Raw genomic sequence first — 22,986 nt, 5'->3', positions numbered from 1 at the left:
TTGGCTTTTACTGTGAGCGACGTGGGGCTGTTGAGTGTGTTCAAAACTGTTTTATTATGAAAAAAATTAAACATATACAAAAATAGAAAAGTGAAGTAACCCCCTTATCCCCCAAGCCCATTGCAGCGCTTGCCGCGTCACTGGCCAGTGGGTTTCACACCCTCACCCACTAGCACCCACTGCTGGGTGAGTTTGAAGCAATTTCAAACAGCATCACATTGCGTCTCTAAATATTTCAGCACGTACGTAAAAGAAACAAAACCTTAATACCGTCATCCCACCTAAATCTATGAAAAAGCTTCTTCGTGTATTCACTTTGGGTTCACCGTTTCCTGGACTGTCTCATACATTTCTGGTTGCAGTTTGTTCATACAGGATTTGGGGTGTAGACGTGGCGTGGCCCAGGTTACATTCTAAACGCATCCATCTGGCCACCGTGTTGAGAACAGACTGCAGCAGGAGGAGAGCGATTAGGGAGGGGATGATGGCAGTGACCCAAAGAGAAAGGGAAGACGGCGTGGCCCAGACAGGGGTGGGGGGGTGGGCGTGGCTGGGAGAAGCGCCTGTCCTGGGCCAGGTGGTCTGCCAGGCAGGGGGGACGCTGAAGCAGGGGCGGAGCCCTTGGCCTGAGAGACCCAGTGTCTAGCAGGGGAGGGTGAGCCGTGAGTCACAAGGCGGGGTGGTGAGGGTGTTTAACAGAGGGTGTGCTGGGGCGCACAGGAGGGCTCCTCTCGCGTCCTGCCTCCTCCAGCGAATGGGGTACGGTGGCCAAGCGTGTCCCTGGGGACCCCGTTCCTCCAGTGTCATTGGTGATCTCCTGACTTGAGCTGCTCCATCCCGGGGGTGTTGCTCCTCAGTGGCTTTACCTGTGGACAGACGACAGAGACAAACGGTGATGTTGGTGTGGGCTGGGGGGCAGCTTCCTGTTCAGTCGGCCTGTGGCTGAGTCAGGAAAGCCTGAGACAGGATGATGACTGATTCAAAACAGTATCCCTCTCCTCCCCACACTGTGACCTGCCGTTCCCTGCTTCAATTGAAATGTCACTCTGAGAGCTGCTAATGTCAGCGCTCAGGCTGTGACAAGAGAAGAGACGAGAAGTGACAAGCCACAGGGACCTGGGAATTGAGATACTGAGACTAAAACACGGGGCGGGGAAGGGGATCCGGGCCCTTTATTTTAGAGATTAGCAACCGGCAGACAGTGTAATCTGTGGCGAGGTGAATGCATTCATTTTGGACAAAGCTGGTATTTTTCCACAATGACATAGTGAAAGGGGAGGGGCAGGAGCCAGGCACCCTCTTCCCCATCCCCACCTGCTTCCCCACCCCCATCCCCACGCCCACCCCCACCCCATCCCCACCCCTTCCCCACCCCCATCCCCACGCCCACCCCCATCCCCGCACCCTCCCCCTTCCCCATCTTGCAGAGCCCATAGCCCTGGGAGATGGTTGCTGCCCCCTGAGGCGGTGTTAGGCACTCTTTGCCCCACTGCTTCCTGCCTTAGGTGGAGGTAGAGAAGGTACTCAAGCCTTTCTGAGGTTCAGATTTCCTCCTGCTTGTCTGAGCAGGGCGTTGGGGCCCGGGAGTGCTGTCTCGGCTGGAGCGGGCACTGCTACAAGTGCATCTGAACCCTGAATGATCCAAAGCAGAACCAGCCTGGCTCCAGGCTCCTGAGGCGCTCGGACACTCAAAAGCTTGCACGAGGTTGATTTTTCAAAAAAAAAAAAACAAAGAACTCTTGTGCCCTAATCATCCACCCCAAAATAGACATCCTGTCACTCTCACACCAGCCTATTTTAATTTCCTGTAGAGGACTTATATTTTTCTTATTTGAGAATTTGTTTACTTTTGTTATCTCCACTAAAATGTAAGTCTGTAAGAACATTCTTTTTGTATTTGCAGCACTTAGAGGAGTGCCTCACATTTATAAAAACGTATGTTTTTATACATGCATTAAAATAAATATGAAAATATATATAAGCATATAAAATATGCATAAATGTATAATGTCATTCATGAGCATCAGATACAGTTAGTGTGCAAGAGTGAATGGATCACACCTGAGTGCTGCTTTCTGGGGGCTGACACACTTGGGTGCTGTGGGGAGAACAGGACCCAGCACTGGACATCTGGCCACCTGGGTTCTGACCTTCGACAGAGAACGTCCAACTTGTTTTTATAACGTTTTCACCACCTTTACCCATTTCATCCACCTCCTACCCCTGTCTCCTCTGTCAACCACCAATCTGTTCGCTCTACCTACGAGTTCAGGTTTTTTTAGATCCCATATCATAAATGAGATTATACGGTACCGTGTCTTTCTCTGTCTGACGTATTGCACTCAGCATGACGCCCTCGAGGCTCATCCTTGTTGCATATGGCACAGTGTCCTTCTTCTTATGGCTGTCTGCTGTTCTCTTGTATGTGTACCACTATTTCTTTATCCGTTGTTGCATCCCGGGGCACTTAGGGGCCTTCCATGGCTTGGCTGTTGTAAATAATGCTGCAGTGAACATGGGGGTGCATGTGTCTTTTCAAGGTAGTGTTTTCATTTTCCTTGGGTAAATACCCAGCATTGGGGTTGCTGGATCATGTGGTTGTTCCTTTTTTTTTTTTTTGACCAACCTCCATACTGTTCTCCATTGTGGCTGCACTAATTTACATTCCCCCCAACAGTGCACAGGGCTTCCCTCTTCTCCACACCCTCTCCAGCACTTGTTGTTCCTTGTCTTTTGGTAATAGCCACTCTAACACGTGTGAGGTTACGTCTAATTGTGGTTTTGGTTTGCATCTCCCTGATGGTTAGTGATGTTGAGCACCCCTTCATGTGCCTGTTGGTCATCTGGACGCGTCTAGAGTGCTCAGTTTTGAAGAAAAACACTTGGTTTCTTTTGTACCTTTACTGTTACTTGGCCTTCATCTTGCTCTGTGGTCCTAGTCACACCTAAAATAGCCTAGATATCTTCTTTCCTCTCTGGACAAAAAGGAGGGGAAAAAAAGTTTTGCTTAAGAGAGTTCCATGTTGTCAGACATTTAAACAATGTAAAATTTGGAATGTTTAAGCTAGAGAATCATCATGGTGGAAGGAATCTCTGAGATCGACAGTGAGAAATTTAATGTCCAGAAATATTAAATGACCTAACTGCTCAAGGTTGCTCAGGGCTTTGTCACTGCCCCTCCCGCAAGCTGGGGACAGCCTCTTTGGTTCCTCTGATCATTCTCTTAATATCTTCTGTCTTCTCTTCTCTCTTATCAAGAGGTGAGAACCGAAGAAGGGACACTATGAGATATGGTGCTCCCCTTCTTCCTAGAGATGCGGTGATCACCACATGTCTCTTGCTGGGCCCGACTGTGTCAGTTGCTTTAAAAACATATGTTAAGGGCTTCCCTGGTGGCGCAGTGGTTGAGAGTCCGCCTGCCCATGCAGGGAACGCGGGTTCGTGCCCCGGTCCGGGAGGATCCCACATGCCGCGGAGCGGCTGGGCCTGTGAGCCATGGCCGCTGAGCCTGTGCGTCCGTAGCCTGTGCTCTGCAACAGGAGAGGCCACAACAGTGAGAGGCCCGCATACTGAAAAAAAAAAAAAAAAAAAAAAAACCATGTTAAAAACAGAACCTCTACACGTATAGAACTAATATAAGGTAGGAAGGAAATAATATTGGTTGAATTGTCATTGCATAGCAGGCACTTAGGTTTTTTCTTTCGTTTTTTTTTTTTGCACACATGTTTCTAATTAATTCTCACAAGGATCCTATGAAGTCTGGCAGTTTTAATCCCATTCTGCAAATGAGGAAACCAAGACTTGAAGGTATAAATCAGATTATCCAGCGTCACACAGATTATAAATGGTGAGGCAGGGATTAGAACTCAGGCTGTCCTGGCTCCAAACCTTTCCTGTTTTTGCTTTAGAATGGTGTGTGTGTGTCCATTTACACACCAGAATTCTAAACTGGACACCAGCAGTCCTTTCAGCGGAAGCCTTGGAGAGACCTAGGACCCCTTATAACTGCCAGTGCGTATTCTGAAGGATGCCCTGAGCTCCTGTCACTTTAATCTCTAGCTTCTGCCCTTGGAGCCAAGGGTCTTCCGTGGGTGCAAGCGCTCAGGCCATCCGCCCTGATTTCTAGTAGATTTGAGAGAGAGAAACACTAGTGGTCTTTTGTAAGTGGCAGCCTGGGTTGAATGTGTTTTACTTTTCCATTTGTAAAGCCTTTTTTCCTGCCTTTCTCTGCTCTGCCAGATGGTAATGGCATCATTTGGCTCGCAGGCCACTGTTGGATGCCTTTCGTGGCGTGCAGCCAGGTTTATTTCAGGACCCTCTAGGTTTTCTCTGAGCACCTGGTTTCAGCTTTAACCGGTAGAAAATAATCACGTTTGGCATTTGGAGGCACGGAGAACAGGGACCGAGCAAAAAGATCATACGGCTCATATTAGAACCACTTGCACAAGCAATCCTTTCATCGGATAATGGCCCCTCGCATGGCTGTGTTAACGCGTCCTGGCTGGGAAGGAATTGCTCTTTTGAATTTATAGGCTTCCCTCTTCTCCACAGACAGACAGGCAGCCTCAGAAATACTGGTCTCGCTCAGCATCCTGGCATCCAGAAGGGCTTGAAATATCCGCCCTTGTGATAAATTACAAACATTTATCCAGACGTTGTGTTGGCTAGCAGTTTAAAAGAGCAGAAAAGGAAAAAGACAAGGAACCGGCTTATTGTTAACAAACAGTTCTGTGTTGCTGCAGACCTTGGCGCTGGCCAGCACATCTCAAATCCCCACACCCAAGTATGGGTGCAAAATGCAGAGGGTACATAGCTGCTGCTACATCCACCAGTAGCTTTACCATCACCACCAGTACATTATCACCATCACCATCACCACCATTACCATCAGCACCACTTCCATCACTAGTACCATCACCATCAGCACCATCGTCAACTGCACCATCACCACCACCAGCAGCACCATAATCACCACCATCAACACATCAACACCTCCACCATCACTATCACCTCCACCGCCACCATTACCTCTACCACCACCACCAGCAGCACCACCACCACTACGTGTTTCTTAATGTCAGATCCTGTGCTAAGCACTTTGTGGACATTATCTTATTTAATCTCCATGGCACTGCTGGGAGGTGGTGGTTTTGAAACCAACTCTGCTTGACATGTGGTCTCTCACCGACGCCGGGGACTCAGAAGAGCAGAATTCTGCTGTTACCATTTCTTCTTCATCAGAGCCTCCGTCATCTTCCTTCTCATTCTCATAACTATCTATTACATCTGCGTGACGCTTTGTTGTGCTTTTTAAATCACTTCCTCAAATATTGAATTATTTCTTCTGCTACTGTCTTTTCAGATAATTACAATGATTATAATTTTCCACATGAGGAAACTAAGATTCAGCAAGTTTTAAATGGCTTGCCCGTCCTCATCTACCTCAGATTTAGAACTCTTTTTCTTATAATATTGTAGAGGAAAGGGGTTGGGAAAAGAACATAGAGAATCCCTTTGATCACAGTGAGTGACCGAGTCCTTGCAACTACTTACTTAGAGCTTTATGCCCCATCCCTGGCGATTCTAGCTCACGAGCTCTTGGGTGACACCAGGGAATGCGTCTCAAATATGTTTTTGCCCTACTTTGCCATTATTTCTCATCATTGCTGGGACTTCATGGAGGAGGTGGCACTGGACTGGGCTAGGACTTTGACAAGTTGAGATGGAGCATGTGTCCTACAGACAGGTGGCTTGGTGGGCCGAGTTCCAGAGGCCAGGAGTCCTTGGGGTCTTTGGGGCCAGGCTAAGCAGCCCACGTGAGCTGTTGCTTAGGGTTGGGAACATGGCCACTGGATGCGAGACTGAAAAGGCATGTCAGAATCACGTGGTCTGTCAATTTCCAAATAAAACTCAGATGTTATGTCTTTTAGATAAGGAGGCGGCAAGTAACTTGGACAGAGCTTCTTTCCTCCTTATGGAAGAATAACCTGCCGGCACAGCTTGGCTCAGGGTCAGGGCACGTGACCAGGGTCAGCTCTCGTGGCTGTGGCTGCAGGAGGGGAGGGAGGAGAGCTCTGAGAGTCACCGGGGCAGCTCCGGACACTGTGGGTAGAGGAGATGTGAGCGCAGGTGCTGGAGCTGGACAGAGCCGTTACCGTGATATTTCTCTGGGTGATGCCCCTTTATGGATGGTCCACGAACCGTATGCCTTTCTTGGGGGAGAGGCTGCCTTGTGACACTGCCGCGATCACGAATCTCTGATGCTTTTCTCTTCCTCTGGCCTCTTGCCATCATCTTGCTTTTTTCCTTCTTGCTGAAAATCTAACACTCGGGATGTCTGCTCCTCTGGACGCACTGCTTTGCATTTCTGTATCTCCTACCACACCTCTCCGACCTGCCCGTAATTCTCCTTTTTCAGGTCCATTTTACTGACTTCCCTGGCATTGGAGAACCTCCTGACTCCATGCCCTCTGCACATTTCCTTATCGTCTCAGGTGTTCGTCTTCTGAGCATTCGTGTGTCATTACATACAATCCCCAAGCTCCAGCAGAGCGAAGAGCTGCTGAGAACTCATACATCCCTCAAACAGTGGCGGGTCCTCTGCAAGAGGGAAACTGCAGCTGCGTCCCCTAGCAGATGTGGCCGCTTTAGTTAGTGATTCTGCTCAGTCACAGCCCAGACCTTCTCATCCCTTCGTCTTCCATCTGGTCCTTGCTTACCAACCGCTAAATGTTCTAACCCTTCATTGCGTTCAGCTCTCCTCCAGACGTCTCTGGCCTGGGTTCTGAATTCTGATGACTACTCACCAGGCCGTTCTGCTGACCTCGGAGGGAAGTGGTTTATCCATCTTGGAAATAACGCTGTGGCATAACTTGGAAGCGGGTGGAGGGGGTGTCCGTCTAGATAGAAAATTGAAGAGGTCTTGTTTCCATTCGCTGAGGAAGGGGAGCTGGCCATTCTCAGCTCTCTCATGGTCAGCTCCCGATGATTTCAGTAATCAGAGCAGGACGGATGCCCAGACGGACTCCTCCTGGGCTCGGCTCCCTTCTGAAGGTGTCTGTGACTGCATTTTGAATTTTACCTGACAAGCGTCGAGGAACTCATCCTGACCTAGACCTGATCGCGCCTTCCAGGCTGATGTGCTCCAGCTCAAGGGGTGCAGGTCCAGGGGCCTCTAAATCAGACCCCCTCACTCTCTCTGCAAGTCTGCCAACGGCTTTCCTCCCTAACAGCCCTTCTCTCTACCCTCTCATGGCTGTTCCCACTGCCACTGTCCTGGCTCAGGACCACATCAGTCCCGAAGGGATGAGTTACATATCCAGCCCGCGAATGTTCATTGAGTCTCCACCACGCGGCGGGCCTTGCTCTGGGCCCGTGGATGTAGCACTGAAGAAAAGCAGAGCCAGTCCCCGTTTCAGACGAGCCTCCCAGTGGGTAGACGGGCAGTTGGCAGATACGAACGTCAACAGTGTATGTGGTGGTGATAGAAACAAAGGGAAATACAGCGGGGCAAGGAGAGAGGGCGGGATGGGGACCGCGGTCAGAGAAGGCATTCGGGTGAGGGGGACGTCTGGCAGAGACCAGATGGAATTGAGGGATGGAGCCATGTGGGCACCTGGGAACCAGCATTCCAGGCAGAAGCACCTGGAAGGGGCCTCTTGGGGCAGGTTGTGGGTGGAGGTGCCCCAGGACCGCTCCCTGGGCTCAGCACCGACTACGCGCTCCCAAGACGTGGCGGGGAGGGGAGGGAAAAAGGTGGGATCCACGGGACCCCGGAGGGCTGGGCTGGCACGGTCCAAGGTCGTAAAGACACCTTCCCTTTGGGGATGGGGGAGCACACGGGGACAAACCAGAGTGTCCAGTGGCAGAGACAGGACAGGGCCAGGGTTTCAGAAAGAGAGAAGGAGCCGACGTCGTCTAGCTCCTGTAATCTAGCAGTCTAGATATTAGAGATATTTTGTAGAACTTTCGTCATCTTCAGAGCCCTGGGAAGTAAGAGTCACACGTACAGGCTCCAGCACACACAGATCTGGGGCTGAATCTTAACCCCGTCACATTCTAGCTGTGTCACATGTGAGACTTGACTCTGAACCTCAGTTTCCACACCTCCCAGTGGGACTGAGAACACCTGCATCACAGGGGCGTCCTGCAGAGTAAAGACGTAAGGGAAATGTGGGAAACCCCAAAAGAGGGTTTGACACAAAACAGGTACTCAAGGAATGCGGTTCTCATTCAGAGCCTTGTTTTACTTTTCATTTCTGACTGCAGTGCTTTGACGTCATGAGAACAACTGTGAGCAAAAGAAAGCAAACAGACGGGCCTTCCATCATTCACATTCCGCTGTAACACAACGCACGCCATGTGCTGTGTAGCTTGGCAGCACACACCTCACCCCTGTTCAAAGGGATAGACTCTGAGGCTTAGTGAGACAGGTCACTCCCACAGGATGACCCGCTGGGGTCCTGCACAGCAGTGTGGAGTCTAACAGCAGAAGAGCAGAAATGGTCCAAATGACCTACCTGCCCAGACTTGAAATGTATCACGTTTCATCCTTATGGTGAAAACATGTAGCTGTGGAAAAGAATGGAGTGGCTCTCCACGTGCTGATACAGGATGCATCCGGGTTAAATTGTTAAGTGAAAAAAACCTAGTTTATCAGTAGATTGAATGATATGCTACAGTTTGTAAAGAAAAAAAGGGGGAGAGGGAGAGAATGTGTGTGTGTGTGTGTGTGTGTGTGTGTGTGTGTGTGCGCGCAAAGTTTACCTAGACATAAAATGCCTCTGGAAAGATTAGCCAACATCTGGTAGGATTATTTGCTTTCAAGGAAAGGGACTGAGTGGCAGGGGACAGGATAAGGACATTTTTCTCAGGTAAACCTTGCTGTACTTTTTGAATTTTGGGCCACGTGTTACCAAAATCATCCAAGTTACAGAGCCGGCATGCAAAGGGGAGCCTCCCTGACTCCAGACTTCTTCCCAATCCACACTGCTTCCCCGTAGGGCATCCCGAGGGGGACGGGCTGTTAGCAGGGAGTCTGCCCCAGACGTGCTGTTAGACGGGCTCCGGGCGCTGCCTGCCTGTTAATTTTGGCTGCTGCTTTTTTTTTTTTTTTTTTTTTTTAACATCTTTATTGGAGTATAATTGCTTTACAATGGTGTGTTAGTTTCTGCTTTATAAGAAAGTGAATCAGCTATACGTATACATATATCCCCATATGCCCTCCCTCTTGCGTCTCCCTCCCACCCTCCCTATCCCACCCCTCCAGGCGGTCACAAAGCACCGAGCTGATCTCCCTGTGCTATGCGGTTGCTTCCCACTAGCTATCTGTTTTACGTTTGGTTGTGTGTATATGTCCATGCTTCTCTCTCACTTTGTCCCAGCTTACCCTTCTCCCTCCCCATATCCTCAAGTCCATTCTCTAGTAGGTCTGTGTTTTTATTCCTGTCTTACCCCTGGGTTCTTCATGACCATTTTTTTTTTTTTTCTTAAATTCCATATCAGGGAAAGAAAGGTGAGACCGGCCCTCCTGGAATCCCTGGATTGCTGGGGCAGCAGGTAATTACTGTCTTTAAATCCTCTTCCTTAGCAACACTGCTTGCTCTGGTTGAATAAGTGATGGGGTAACGATTCTCAGGTTGTAACCAGAATCTTGCATGGTCACCGCATCAGAGCATTAAAAAAGAATGTTCAGTGGGACACTCGCCCTCCCCCTGCCCCTTGCTCCCCCTGCCTCCCATCTCAGGTGCTGGCAGAATGGCCATTTGGTCTCCTGGAGGGGTTTAGGCCTGGAGGAGGGCAGACCCTCATCTCCTCCCCCTGCCCCTCCTCGCCTCGCTCCCCCTCCGCTTTCAGACTGAGCTCTGGTGTAACGTCCTCTGGCCCCAGGCTTCGTCCAGCTCCCCACTCCCACACAGCCTCACGTGTGCTGTCCTTGTGGCCCCCTGTGGACCTCCACAGCCAGCCCGCCAGGTGGGCAGGCTCGGGGTCACCTCATTTCACAGACGAGGGGCGAGGCTCCCAGATGCACAGAGACTCGCTCGGGACCTCGCGCCGCTCAGCAGACACCTCCCCCCCCCCCAGGCCCCCTCATCTGTGTGTGTCACTTGAGCACCCCCTGCCTCCGACACACACACCTTAGTGTGGACAGAGCAAGGCGCCCGGCACTGGAGGCCGGAGCTCCCTTCATTCTCCCTTTGCCCCTTGCACCAAAGCTCGCCACCCAGTCCCCAGCCCCAGCCTCCCCCGGAGCAGGGTCGGTAAATCCTGGGGAAGCAGTGTGCTGGGGGGAAGCCCAGGTGTGGGGGCGGGGGAGGTTAGGAGGTTAGAGTCCCAGCCCTCGGCCCCTTTCTGGCTGTGGCGTCTTGGACAAGTCACTTTACCTTCTGAACTTCAACCTCATCATTTGTCACAAATACCAAGAAAAGTAAAAGGGGAGGGCGATTCGAAGAGAAGATGAGGGGATGTGACCCGGGTGATGGGGGGGTCCCGGAGGAGCAGAGAGCACCGGGCAGGGTGCTGTCCTGTCCTCCTGGGTGTGGTGGCCGCAGGCAGGCACGCAGGCAGCTGGGATCACTAAGGGCTCGTCCACGGGCCGCCCCTGCGCTGCGGTAAATGGCTCCGGCGCCCGCCTGTTCCGGGCCGTCTCCACCTCCGTGCCCGGGTCCCATGGTGTTGACCACACTGTCCTTTGACATTGTCAGGGAGGCACCCCCCAGAGGACACTGCTAACTGCACTTCCAAAACCCGCTTTTCCCACGCTGACACGGGAGGTGTGTGATGGGCACCCCGCACACGAATCTCAGGCTTCATTTCAGTCCCTCACATCTGGGTTAGGCTGCAGCCCGGGCTAAGGGCCTGTAAAGTCAGCCATTACTCACCGTCTTCCAAAGATTCCACATTCACTGTGGCATTTTGATGTTCATAGTAAAAGAGAGTTTTTGCATTTGTTTTATGACCTTGCTTTCCAGTGAGCAAAGCTTGTGTGTTTCAAAAATTCACCATAAACCCAGCTCCGTCAAATCGCTTTAAGTTATAGATTTTATTCCCTATAAATTTTTGTTGACTACTTTGGAAAATATATTTCTTTCTTTCATTTTTAATTTTGAAAGCATTTTCCTTCAGCAAATCTTGGCTGAATGCCAGGCATTGAGCTGGGGCTGTGGATAAAAACGCAATCAGCTTTCCCACAGCAGGGGTTTTGCCAGAAATAGGGCGCCCAATATATTCGGGGATCTCAGTGGTTCAGGACCAACGTAGAGTGTATAATATGTCCTACCTGGCACCCCGCGTTGGATCACCACCCGATGGACGCGAAGCTGCGTTCAAGCCCACCACGCCCACACTGAGAGCAGTGTTTCCCCGGTGGATCACTGCCCATCTCTGTAATTCCCCCTTCCTGACATATCTGAACGCTCACCTTCCCTGGGCCTGGCCACGGTTTTCTTCTGCTTGCCATCGTGCATTGGTTCACTGGTTCATTGGTTCACTCACTCAGCAGGTGTTTACTAAATACCCGCTGCGTGCAGAGTCAGCTCTGGCAACGGGAAACCTAGCAGCCACTGTCCATGCCCAGAGGAGCCAGATGTCACGGGGCAGAAAGAGATGCACATAGAGTCTGACAGTCCTCTGAGCTGAGTCCTGGGAGAGGTGTATTCAGAGCTCTGGTTCTGGGGGAGAGGTCGTCAGCCTCTCTCGGGCCCAGACGAGGGTCCCTACGCTGATCTGGAAAATCAAGGTTGGCTCTGTTGCAGCAGAAACTAAGTCATATGGTTTCCTGCTCTGATGAGAAGAGGGCAGAGGGCACATATGTTTAGTTTCTGCTCTTGTCAGACACTCTCCTTGGTGTTCATATATAATCGTGTATGTAACCACCTGTAATAACCACCTGTGAGAAAGCAATGCTTAGTCCATTTGCAGTCTAAAGAAATTGAGCTCAGAGTTTAATTAGCTTTGCTTGTAACGGGAGGAGCCAGCACTGCAGCCTCAGAGTGAGCCAAGCCCCGGGCGGCTGGCATTCTAGAAGATGCTTTTGGTGCCTCTTTCAAGATGAAAATTTTCACCTGCTGGAATGTTTTAGACTCAGTATACACATTCTACGTGGTAGCTCCTGTATCCTGGCAGCCCAGGAAAAGTGGAAATCTGTGTCTGGTCTGGGCAACTGTTTATGCAAAGGCGGTGCTGCAGTCAGGAGGGCAGGAAGCCTCTTGAGTTGGCGGGAACACAGCCAGGGAAGGGGCCAACCCCAGACGGCTGAGTGGGTTCAAGGTCCTGGGCCTCTACACAGGAACCCTGCTGAGGGGGGCAGTCATCGTGCCCCTGGAGTTACATACTGAGAGAAGGACTCACAGTCAGGAACAACTTCCGGAAAAAGCAAACATTACCGTCACACAGGGAGTGTGATTGCCGTGTTAATCTATGCAAGTAATTTTCATTCATCTTCAAATTCCATCCAGTTTTATAAATCTACTCCAACTGGAACTTGGTGGTTATTAGGAACAGTTATTTGCCATTCCATTATTAATAATGATAATTGGGTTAATTATACATCATCACTGTAATCACTGAGCACATTAAGTAGCTGTTTAGCCACCATCGTATTAAGGAGGATCAAACGTTCTATTAATAATAAGTAGACTTATCGGTTAATTGATAGTCATTAAATAGTTTTTTTATTAGTAATAATTAAAGCAGTTATTTTGTTGTTAACATTTAGATCTATTGGCTCATTTGTCACTCTCTTTCATAATTAGATGAATGGGTTATTTAGGTATTTTTATTGATGATAAAAAGAGAAGAGGGTGCAAACCTCCCATGAGCTGAGCTGGTGTCACGCACACCTTCGTTAATCCAGCCATACGAGGCCACCCCTCTTTATCACTCTCTCCTGTCTGCGTTTAATTCTGCAGTAGCCCTTCCCCGAGCTGCAGCCCCTGGGCAGCTCCACCCGGTGCCTCAGACACTCGCATCAAACACTCAGCCTTCTTCAGCAGGACGGCTGGTGCCCACCCCGTCCAGGTGCGCTCCCCGCCGCAGCGTCCCCGCCTCGGCAAAGGGCCCCATCACCTATCCAGTCCTTCAGGGTCGTCCTCGTCCCTTCGCTCCACACACCCGACCTGCTGTGGAGTCTTGTCCACTTCTCCTTCCAAACACAACCAAGTCAGATGGGCTCTCGCTGTCCCGATTCCAAAGCCCAGATCCCAGCCATCCTGGCCCCCAGCCCTGAAGCAACGCACCTGCCTCCCAGCTGCCCCCTCCCACTGCGGCACCCCACCACCTTCCCCGGGGCCCTGTCCCCGTCCCCTGCTCACTTCACTCCTTCACACTGACCCCGTCGGTCCTGCCGACGCACGGAGGTCCATCCAGTCTCAGGCCCCTGAACCCACTGTTCTCCCTTCCCCGGACTTTCTGGCCACTCAGTTCTCAGCTTAAACGTGGCCCCTTCTGCGGGGCCTGCCTTGACCAGCCCCAGCTAGGACAGCCCCTCAGTTACAGTCACGCTGACTTCAACCCTAGGACTTCCAGTCCCAAAATTGTCCCTTCGCTTGCTTCCGCACTTGTTCTCTCTGTCATCGCAGCCCCCTCACCAGCTTCTAACGCCTCCAGGGCCTGACAAGCCACATCCTGCATCCTGGCTTGTGGGAGCGCCCTGTGCAGAGTGGGCGGTGGCCCAGGACTTGAGGGATCCACCTGCCCCCCGCCACCTCCCTCCTCCTCGTTTCTACCTCCACTCCTAATACTCTTTCCTCGGTCAACGGTGATTGAACATCGTCCCTGTGCCCTGCGAATAAAATGCTGAACAAAACCAGACACGGTCTCTGCCCTCCTGGGCCTTAAGATCCAGTGGGAAAATGCTGGGCGCTCCCTGTTTCTGTTTTTTGAAGTTATTTCCCACTCTTCATACTTTATCCCTAAAGCTTGGGAGAAAATTTAGCAGTCAGTTTGTCCAATCTTTACAGCTGCTTTTTAAAAATAAAAGCCACACGTATGAACTAGACAGATGCAAAGCACCCCTGGTTGACGTACAGGTGGGAGCTCAGGAGAGTGTCCCTCAACACACGCACGCAGGACGCGCCTCCGGACACAAGTCCTTGGAACCCTGGTTTCCGCCTGGTCCGTGCACAACGTCTGCATCAGTGACGAGCGGAGGGTGACTTGCCTCTGGCTCCTCGGAGAGTCCCTGGCCGCACGGAGACTGGCCGTTCAGCCTTGACTTCCCTTTAGCCGCGTTTCCTTCCTGAAACCCTAATAATGTCCTCACCTATGAGAGAGGCGTAATAGTGCAGAGGCTTTGGGTTTCAAGCCGCTTTTGAAACAAGTTTATCGAAGTGTAGTTGACGTACAGTGTTGTGTTCATTTCTGCTGTACAGCAGAGTGACTCAGTTACGTGTATACACATTCTTTTTCATATTCTTTTCCATGTGGTTTATCCCAGGCTGTTGACTGCAGCTCCCTGTGCCGTACAGTAGGACCTTGTTGTTTATCCATCCTATACATAATAGTTTGCATCTGCTCACCCCAAACTCCCACTGCATCCTCCCCCCACCTTGGCAACTACACGTCTGTTTTCCATGTCTGTGAGTCTGTTTCTGTTTTGTAAATAAGTTCGTTCGTATCATTTTTTTTTAGATTCCACATGTAAGTGATATCATATGATATTTGTCTTTGTCTGACTTACTTCATTTAGTATGATAACTTCTAGGTCCATCCATGTTGCTGCAAATGGTATTATTTCATTCTTTTTTATGACTAAGTAGTATTCCATTGTATGTATGTACCACATCTTCATTATCCATTCATCTGCTGATGGACATTTAGGTTGTTTCCACGTCATGGCTATGGTGAATAGTGAAGCTTGTAGCAAGCAGGGGTTTTTGTTTTTTGTTTTGTTTTGTTTTGGTGGAAGGAAGGCAGCTTCGTGCCTAAAAATCCCAAAGCCAGTACGTGCAGAACAAAACAGAAAATTCATAAATTGCTTTGATTTAGTCATGAGCCATCTAGTTTCATTTGGAAACTTACCAACTAAGTGACTCAGATGGCCTTTCTGTTTGGGGTTTTGTTTAACTTATTTTCAGGCGAAAGAGAAGATAAAGTGGGGGGACTAATTAAAGTCAACCAGAAGTCTGGGGGGCGATTAGTCCCATCTAAACAGTAGTTGTTGCCCGTCACGGGTAAGGCCCCCAAGGCCACTGGAAGATTCAGAAGTGCCGCGTGCACCATCAGGCAGCTGACGTCGCGCTCAGCTCTGTGGAGTGCGCTAGGATCCGGGAGACGCAAACGCCGCACCAGAGCCTTCCACCAGCGGCATCGCTGGGTCCGGCACTCTCCTCACGCCCCCAGCTACCCCATGGGAATCTCTCTCTAGTTGAGGCTCTGAAGGGCCTGTAACTCACATCCCAGACTAACCCCTCCCCCGCACCCCCACCCCACATCTCTTCCTTCCCCTGCAGGCTTCCCCTGGAAAAGCCTCTCCTCCTTTTAGTGTCTCAGGTAGCATCCAACCCCCGCCAGATGCTCACCTGTCACCGCTGAACTGCCGTGCAGACCCCCCCTGGTCCACATCCCTCCCCGCCGTCCACTTAGCACTGGCCCAGCCTCACTGGTCTGCGTCCCTCCCCGCCGTCCACTTAGCACTGGGCCCAGCCTCACTGGTCTGCGTCCCTCCCCGCCGTCCACTTAGCGCTGGGCCCAGCCTCACTGGCGTCTTGCCTACGCCATGGCTTCACTGTCTCCTGGTCTGTCTCTTCCAGGATTCCTTCTCCCTAGTGACCCTAAGGACAGCAGAATGTCTTCCTAAGCACAGACCTGACTGTGTCTGTCTTCTAGAACACCTCTGTTATTCTGAGCTGCCTCAAAGACAAAGCCGGACTTTTCAGACCCCAGACTTGCGGCCTAGTTTTAGGGGCCTCTGCTTCCTGTTCTTACTGGGCATCCCATTCATGCCGAGCCGCCTGTTCCCCTTTGTTCTGCTCCGTCCACGTGAGGTGCCCACCCTCTTGGACCCCACCTCGTTTGCCAAGGCCCCATTTTGCCCTCCAAGACCAAACTCACGCTACCCTCTGGGCTGATCCCCGATTTCCCCACTATGTCTGTACTTGATTTCTGTGCAGTTAGAGCACCTTTCTTCTTTGTTGTCATTTTCTATATTTTTAATTAGATTCAACAAATATCTCATGAGTTCTTCCACGTGCCAGGACCCAGGGGTTTGCTACAAAAACTCCGAAAAGAAAGTGTTATTGTACCTGCTACTCTGTATGCTTAGAAACCAGGCTTTGGATAAACCAGATACTGTGCCTCGAGTCAAACAGCTGCTCGGAATTTAACCGTCTGCCTTTGATGCCGAGCCCACGGCTTTCCCAGGAGGTCACGGGCTTGCGTTTCATTTACTCTGCAAGACTGCAGTCTTCTGGAAGGGAGGGCTGGGTCACCTGGAGATCCAGAGGGAACACGGAAGGTGCCCGATACGTGTAGACTGGAGGAAGGACCTCTACCCCCGCCATCTGGATCTCCAGGAGCCGCTTCTCCAGAGGCCCCAGGACTCTGCAGAGGCCTCTGATGTAAGGACCGAAGCTTCTGCCTGCTCGCTCCCCACTCCCCGCTCCCCTCCGTGGCATTAGCGGGTGCTGCCAGCATCCTGTCGCCCACCGACACCTCGTCTTCCACCCGGGGCTCCTGTGCCCCCAGACTCCATGATGCTTCTCACTCATGAACACGCTGCCCTTTTGCTGGTGGTGACAGATGTGAGGTTTCCTTGCCTCTGAAGCCTCCTGGGGGAGGGAGAACATTCTCTAGAACATTTGCACATGCAGGCCGTGAAAGGACGGAGGCTGCCACATAGCCTGGGACAATCGGGGTGCACGTCATGGGGCATGCACCCCACTGCTCTGTTCCCTCAGCGACCAGGCCCGGACCTCTTGTCCTCCTGCATCGTCATGTTCAATCTTGGGGCTGTAGGATTCATACCCCCATTGCAGAGCACGGGGAAGTGGACCTCCGCAAGGCCAGGAGCTCGCCACGTGGATAGGAGGCAGCATATCTGGGATTCCACTCGCACCCTTGACGATCAGCTCCTCCAGCGTGTGGACCCTGAGTGCCAGGGCTCACAGCCAGGGAGTCAGGGACCACCGAGGTCATGGCGCCCAGTGTGTAGAGACCTCGGAGAAGGCCAGGCGTATGCTAGGTGCCCTAAAATTCCAGTTTGCTCCCTGCTGGCTGAGAGTGCCAGGTGTAGATGGTTGACGGGCCTGTGCACCCACATACCCCCAGCACTCCCTGCCCCTGGCTTGCAGAGGCGCTGGTATCAGAAACAAACGGAGTTTCGCTGGAGCTGAGTCCACTCTGACCTGACGGGGCTGGATGCAGCCTTCCTGGGAGGAAGGTGTACACTGTGCCGTGTGATGGCCACAGTGTGGCCCCGGGGCAGCGTCCACAGGGCAGGCTGGCTCTAATTGAATCCTGACTGCTGTCCACCCCTCACCCCAACATTTCCCGCTGGGACTTGCAGGGCGCCCCTGGCCGGCTGGAAAGGAAGCCACGGCCACTGGCCAGCCCCTTGTGTGGCCGCGTCTGGAGCAGCTGTCCCACTCCCTCCAGCGCCGCCTCTTTGTAAGGCCCTTGCGGTGGTTATTTGATGACCGTGTGGGATTCTGCTCTCGGCCCTGAGCTGGTAGCATCAAACAGGCAGATAGTCATTAACCCATACCGCCTGCAGAGAAACGACCCGGGTGCTGTGGTCCTATGAAGGTGGTGGACTCGGAGATCACAGAGCTGGGCTTGAAAGCCCCAAGTTCATTTAACGCGCAGACAGTCTTTTAGGAGATGAGGCTGTTTAAGGGTGGACTGGCTGTGGCGGGCGGGGAGCTTGGCAGACACTTCACAAGGGAGGGGGTGAAAGACCAGGGACACTGTGCTGGATGCCACCGTGTCTGATGCCGGTTCCCTTTCCTCCAGGTTCCAGTTCCTCATCTTCAAAACGGGATGAACAGGGCCTGCCTGAAAGGATTAGCGTGAGGATTAAGATGAGGTGAAATGCGTGTAGCTCAGGGCAGAGTAAACCCTAAACGGAGGGTGCTGGAGGATGCTGCCCCCTCGGCCTTCTACACCTGCTCCTGCTCCTGCTCCCTCCTTGCAAGGGTCCCTGCTGGAACCCTGGGCTTGTAGTATTAGCAGCAGTGAGGATGGTAGTTAGGGTGCTGCATGGAGTTGGTCCAGACAGGTAATTCTCAGACCTGGATGCTCTCCACAGGTACCTGGGGAGTGTTCCGAAGTCACTGGCCCCTCAAATTTGTCCCAGACCTGTGCCTTAGAGTCCAGTCAAGGGGCCTGTTTACCTGTATTTACGACGAGCTTCCCAGGTGGTTCTGCAGCAGCTGGACTGCTCAGGATCCACTGGAGACGATGGCTGTGTGACCTCAGATGGGGCCCTTACCCTCTCTGAGCCTCAGTTTTCTTTATTGTTAAACAAGGTTTAATTTCCAGTAGAGGATCCCTAGAGATCTGTCTACCCTAAGGTGCTGTGAGAGTGAAACAAACAAACGGCAGCAGCCCGCAGGGACGTTTGCAGGAGACGGAGGAGGAAGGGGAGACAAGGTCAGAGTCATAAGCGGGTCAGGAGGCCAGCTTCCTGGAACGATCACTTTGAAAGAGGCCAGTGCATTCCAGGGGCCGTCAGCATCACGGGGAGTGTAAGGAGGGATGAAAGCTAAGTGTATCCCATTTGCTCTCAGAGAGAGCTGCCTGAGGGGAGAAGGGGCCTTGGATGAGTTCCGTGGGGTTGAGGTTGCTGTGAGAGCCTCAGAGGTCAGGGCGATGTAAAAAGGTCAACTGGAACGTGCCTTATGGAGGGGTGGGTCCTGGGAGTGCCACCTGCAGGGCTCCTGCTCTGCCGGGAGGTGAGCGGAGCTGAGCTGGAGCAGGACTGAGCCACGATGGGGGGGAGGTCACCAGCCTTCTTTGGTGCCCTCCCCCACCTCTGCCCTCATCCATTAGGGGGACCCTGCATCTGTACCCACCCGGGCCACTGTCCAGCTCTGCCTGGCCATTCAGTTGCTCCAGCCCCAAGCAGATGTCACCTAATAAAAGTAGACGTTCTCCCCAAAGGCTCTCCAGCACTGAGCGAGCTACGTAGAAAACTAGGTCCAGGTGCCACCAAAAAGTTCTCTTCTGTAAACGTCGCCGTTCTCTGCCCTTTGTTGACTCACCAGCGCCCTCAGAGGGAGAAAAGGGAACTGTCCGCGGAAGCGGTAACCTTGGCCATTTTTTAGTATTTATCGTCCTCCAGTGGCGATGTATTGTTCTCTGGGAATGCACAGCGCTCTCCTCAGCTGTGTTCAATGCAGTTGACTTCTCCAAACGCTTACTGAGCACCTGCTCTGTTCCAAGCCCTGGGCTTGTTGCTGTGCAAGATGAGATGCGGGGGGCAGCAAGAGGGGGGCTCTGCCTTCGGGGGCCCGGGGGTCAGATGAGAACTGTTGCACTGGCCTTCGGCTTGGGGGAGGGAGCGATTAATTCTGCCTGGGGAATTGCAGGAGATTTCAGAAAGGTGGAGACATCCATCCGAGCAGCGAGACAGGGGAGGGAGGGCATATTTGGAGAGACACCTGGACAAACAAAGGCCAGAGGTGCATCTCCTAGAACGTGTGTAGTGGAGAGAGAGAGGGTTTGAACAGATCTCTTGATTCACCCCAGGTGATTCGATGCTGAATAATGCTTGGGAACCACTGTTCTAGAAGCTTTTTGTTAATGGGTTAACCCATCGTGTGTATGTGTGTTCACGCACATACGTATTTATTTTAAATGCTCACATATTTTAAATATGTATTGGAATGGATGATATAACAGACAGTTATATTATCCCACCAGCCAGACAGTACACACGTTACCATTTTGCAAATTTTACTTCAGACCTTCTCTTTTTGCTCTTGTTACTTTTTGTTGAAAAAATGCAGTATTTCAAGTAAAGCGGCGGAACCCCCCTTCACTGGTCCCCATCCCTCTCCCCTCTCAGAGGACAGTGTCACCAGGAGGCTGCTCCACGCACGTTTGTAACCCAGGCTGTGCTCTTTCTCTGCAGGGCCCCCCAGGACCACCTGGCGTCCCAGGCCCTCCTGGACCCGGAGGCCCCCCGGTGAGATTGGTTTTGATTTTCTCTCCCCAGGGCACTTAGATGGAGGGTTCGTGGCCCTGGGAGCCGGGGACATCGTGGTGTCGAGCCACGTGTTCGCTCTTTGTCTGAGAGCAGAGCAAAGGCATGAGCAAGGAGGGCCCCCCCAGCAGCCGGCCCTGCAGCCCCTTCGATTGGAAATAGCATCTGAGCTACACAGCGCATCGTTGGCTGCTGCTAGAGATGCAGGGGGAGAGACACACTGGGCTGGGGTCGTCCTTTTGGGGTCTTTCAGGAGCGTGTGGTTTGTCTCCCCTCCCGCATTTCAGGAGCCCTCTGGGAAAGTTCCCTGTAGGCCGAGCGGAGGGATGGGGTCCCGCTGGGTGGGGCAGAGGGAGGTGTTCCCACCCATCCCGCCAGGCAGGAATGAAGGTGCCGGTGGCCCCGACTGCAGACCAGACGAGCCCTGCGCCGGCCAGCCCTGGAGGTGTGACGATTCCACGTCTCACCGTGGCCCACACCAAGGACAGCCAGATTCCCCCGAGTGGTATCCACCCCTGGGTGCCCTTGTCAGAGCTGGAGACCTGGGCTCCTGCCAGGAGAGGTGCTGGGAGAAGTGGGCTGATGCCCCGAAGAGGTCAGACTGAAGGTTCCCCTCTGGTTCCCTTTTCAGGGTTTGCCTGGAGAGATCGGCTTCCCAGGAAAACCTGGGCACCCTGGGCAGGCGGTGAGTGACCAGGGCATCCCTCCCTGCACTGTCCCGTCTCCCCCATCCTCTGTGACGGGAGTGGCCGGGCCCTTTCAGCTGCCACCCGGGCCGCTTTCCAGCGGGTGACGCTCCGTGCCCTTTCCTCCCTGTCGGCAGGACCAGGACCCTGGTAACCAGCCTGCCTTCTTCCTTCCGTGGTGCCTGTCACGTATGTGCTCTGTCTCCTGGGGCCGCTCCCCCATGGCCCCAGCCGGAATGCAGACTGGAGCACCCTCTCCCTAGGCCGCCGCCTGTGCTCTTGTAACGCAAAGGGACGTTCAAAAGTCCTTTGCTGTTTAAAGTGTGGCTCCTCGTCTGTAGGGCCACTGCCAGAGGGTCGCAGAAGTGATGGAGGAGGAGGCGTGAGACACGGTCCAGGGTGCAGCAGAGCTCTTCCTGGCACTGTGCCGATGGTGCTGCTTCTTTCCCAGCCAAAAAGATCCTGGGGGTCCGGGCCTTCTCCTTCCTTTAAGTCCTGAGGGTAGAGCTCATCAGACCTTAATGTCTCCACACAAGGAAGTGGGTGCAGACTGAAGCTGCGTGTCCCCTGCCATTTTGGCCTGTAGCTCTTCAGGGCAGGATGGTAGGCGTGGCCTTGAACTTCCGATACCATGTGACCACGATGGGCCCTCCCAGGCCTGGTGATGGACCTCAGGGGGCCTCTGCTCGTCCGGAAGGCATTTCTTTACCGCTGGTTCTCTGATGGGGCCAGCAGAGGAGGGGAAGGCTGTGGATACAGAAAACCTGTGCGACCCACAGAGCTGACGGGGGGTTGGGACGCTGGAGAAAGGTGACAGAGGGAAATTCGACTGTGCAGCATACAGTGGTTGTCCCCTTGTCACCGGACCACAGTTCCATTGGTGGCTGTAGACTAAAGGACGTGATTGCTGGATGCCAGCGTGCTCGGCCCCGTTGAGCTCCAGGTCCAGGCCAAAGGCTCTCGACGTAAATTAAGGGCCGTGACACCCACTCTCAGGCGAACGGGTCCAAACCTGGAACGCGTGGTTAACTGTCACCCACAGACGTTCCTGAACACGTGGTCCACACAGTTTCACCCACAGACACTTGACAGCAGTGAGAGCGCCACCGGAGAGCTGGAACACAGGACCAGTCCTGCGTGTCTCGCCCACCGTGCCGACCAGCTTCGGGCTGCAGCAACTCAGTGCAGCGCTTCCCTAACGTGCCTTTCATGTTGGTCTGTTTTTCTCCCTCTTGGCGCAGGGACCTCCTGGAAAGGATGCACTGAACGGACCCCCAGGCCTGCCAGGACCAAAGGTTGGTGTGAGTTTGGGAACCCAAAACACAGAAGCTAAAGAGATTTTTGATTGTTGGTTGCCTGGGCCTTGGATCACGTTTGGATTCCGAGTCATGCCGGGCTCGGCAATGTTTGGATTTCCAAGGTCAGATATGGGCGAGCCCCTTATTCCTACTTAGGTAACTGGGGAAGGATTTGGAGGCCTAGGACTTTAAAATTATTCTGTTAGAAATGTGTGTGTATTTTATTTGCAAGGAGAAAAGCCTTTCAGATACTCTTACATAATAAGAGACTTCAGTTTAGAAAATACCCTGGTGGGGCTCATTACAGTAAGATCATTAAGAAAAGAGTCAGAGGTTAACTATCATAAAATTGGGAAGCAAGTTCACAGTCTACCCACTTCAGATGGACAATTAAAAAACCATACAGCCAAAATTTTAACAAGTGAACTTCACCTTTTCATAACAGACGTTAAGCTCAAGGGTGAGTGTCAACCGTCCTCAAAAGGCAACTTTTGGATGTTATAGGAAAATTCATCATCCTTTTCCATAAGGAGACTTAGAAGCTTAACTTTTTCATGACAAGATATAGAATAAGTATGGATTCAACTTAATTTTATGGGCATTTCATGTAAATATTCTCCATCCTCCTCTCTCATCTTTCAGGACAAAAGATAAGGGCTAACCAAGTATTTTGTAGTCTCAAAAGCACTTAGGCAATATCTTCCCTCCTCTACATCCCTCATTTCCATTCACTTATGTCTTTATAAATCAAAAGCAGAGCCGTTGAATATGGCATCTAGGAAGTGGTTTGAGCTGCGGTTTCTGGTCGCCGTGGTCACACGCATTTGAAGAGGTTCAGTAACACCTAAGGCCCAGCAGT

The 22,986-nt window shown here is 52.2% G+C and overlaps 1 protein-coding gene across 1 annotated transcript in view; it reads left to right on the top strand.

Moving 5' to 3' along the window:
* COL22A1 (collagen type XXII alpha 1 chain) overlaps nucleotides 1-22,986 on the top strand; it is a 260,806-nt gene that overhangs the window by 137,712 nt on the left and 100,108 nt on the right. Inside the window, exons 23-26 of the mRNA XM_027132542.1 lie at nucleotides 9,505-9,558; nucleotides 20,072-20,125; nucleotides 20,775-20,828; nucleotides 22,071-22,124. Coding sequence (XP_026988343.1) covers nucleotides 9,505-9,558; nucleotides 20,072-20,125; nucleotides 20,775-20,828; nucleotides 22,071-22,124 — 216 coding nt within the window. The remainder of the gene's footprint in view (nucleotides 1-9,504; nucleotides 9,559-20,071; nucleotides 20,126-20,774; nucleotides 20,829-22,070; nucleotides 22,125-22,986) is intronic.

Source organism: Aethalodelphis obliquidens, unplaced genomic scaffold (assembly GCF_003676395.1).
Source record: "Aethalodelphis obliquidens isolate GAN/ISIS:26980383/991018 unplaced genomic scaffold, ASM367639v1 scaffold41, whole genome shotgun sequence".
Classification (NCBI taxonomy): Eukaryota; Metazoa; Chordata; class Mammalia; order Artiodactyla; family Delphinidae; genus Aethalodelphis; species Aethalodelphis obliquidens.
Note: the sequence above shows the minus strand (reverse complement) of the source record. Positions and strands in the feature narration are given on the sequence as shown.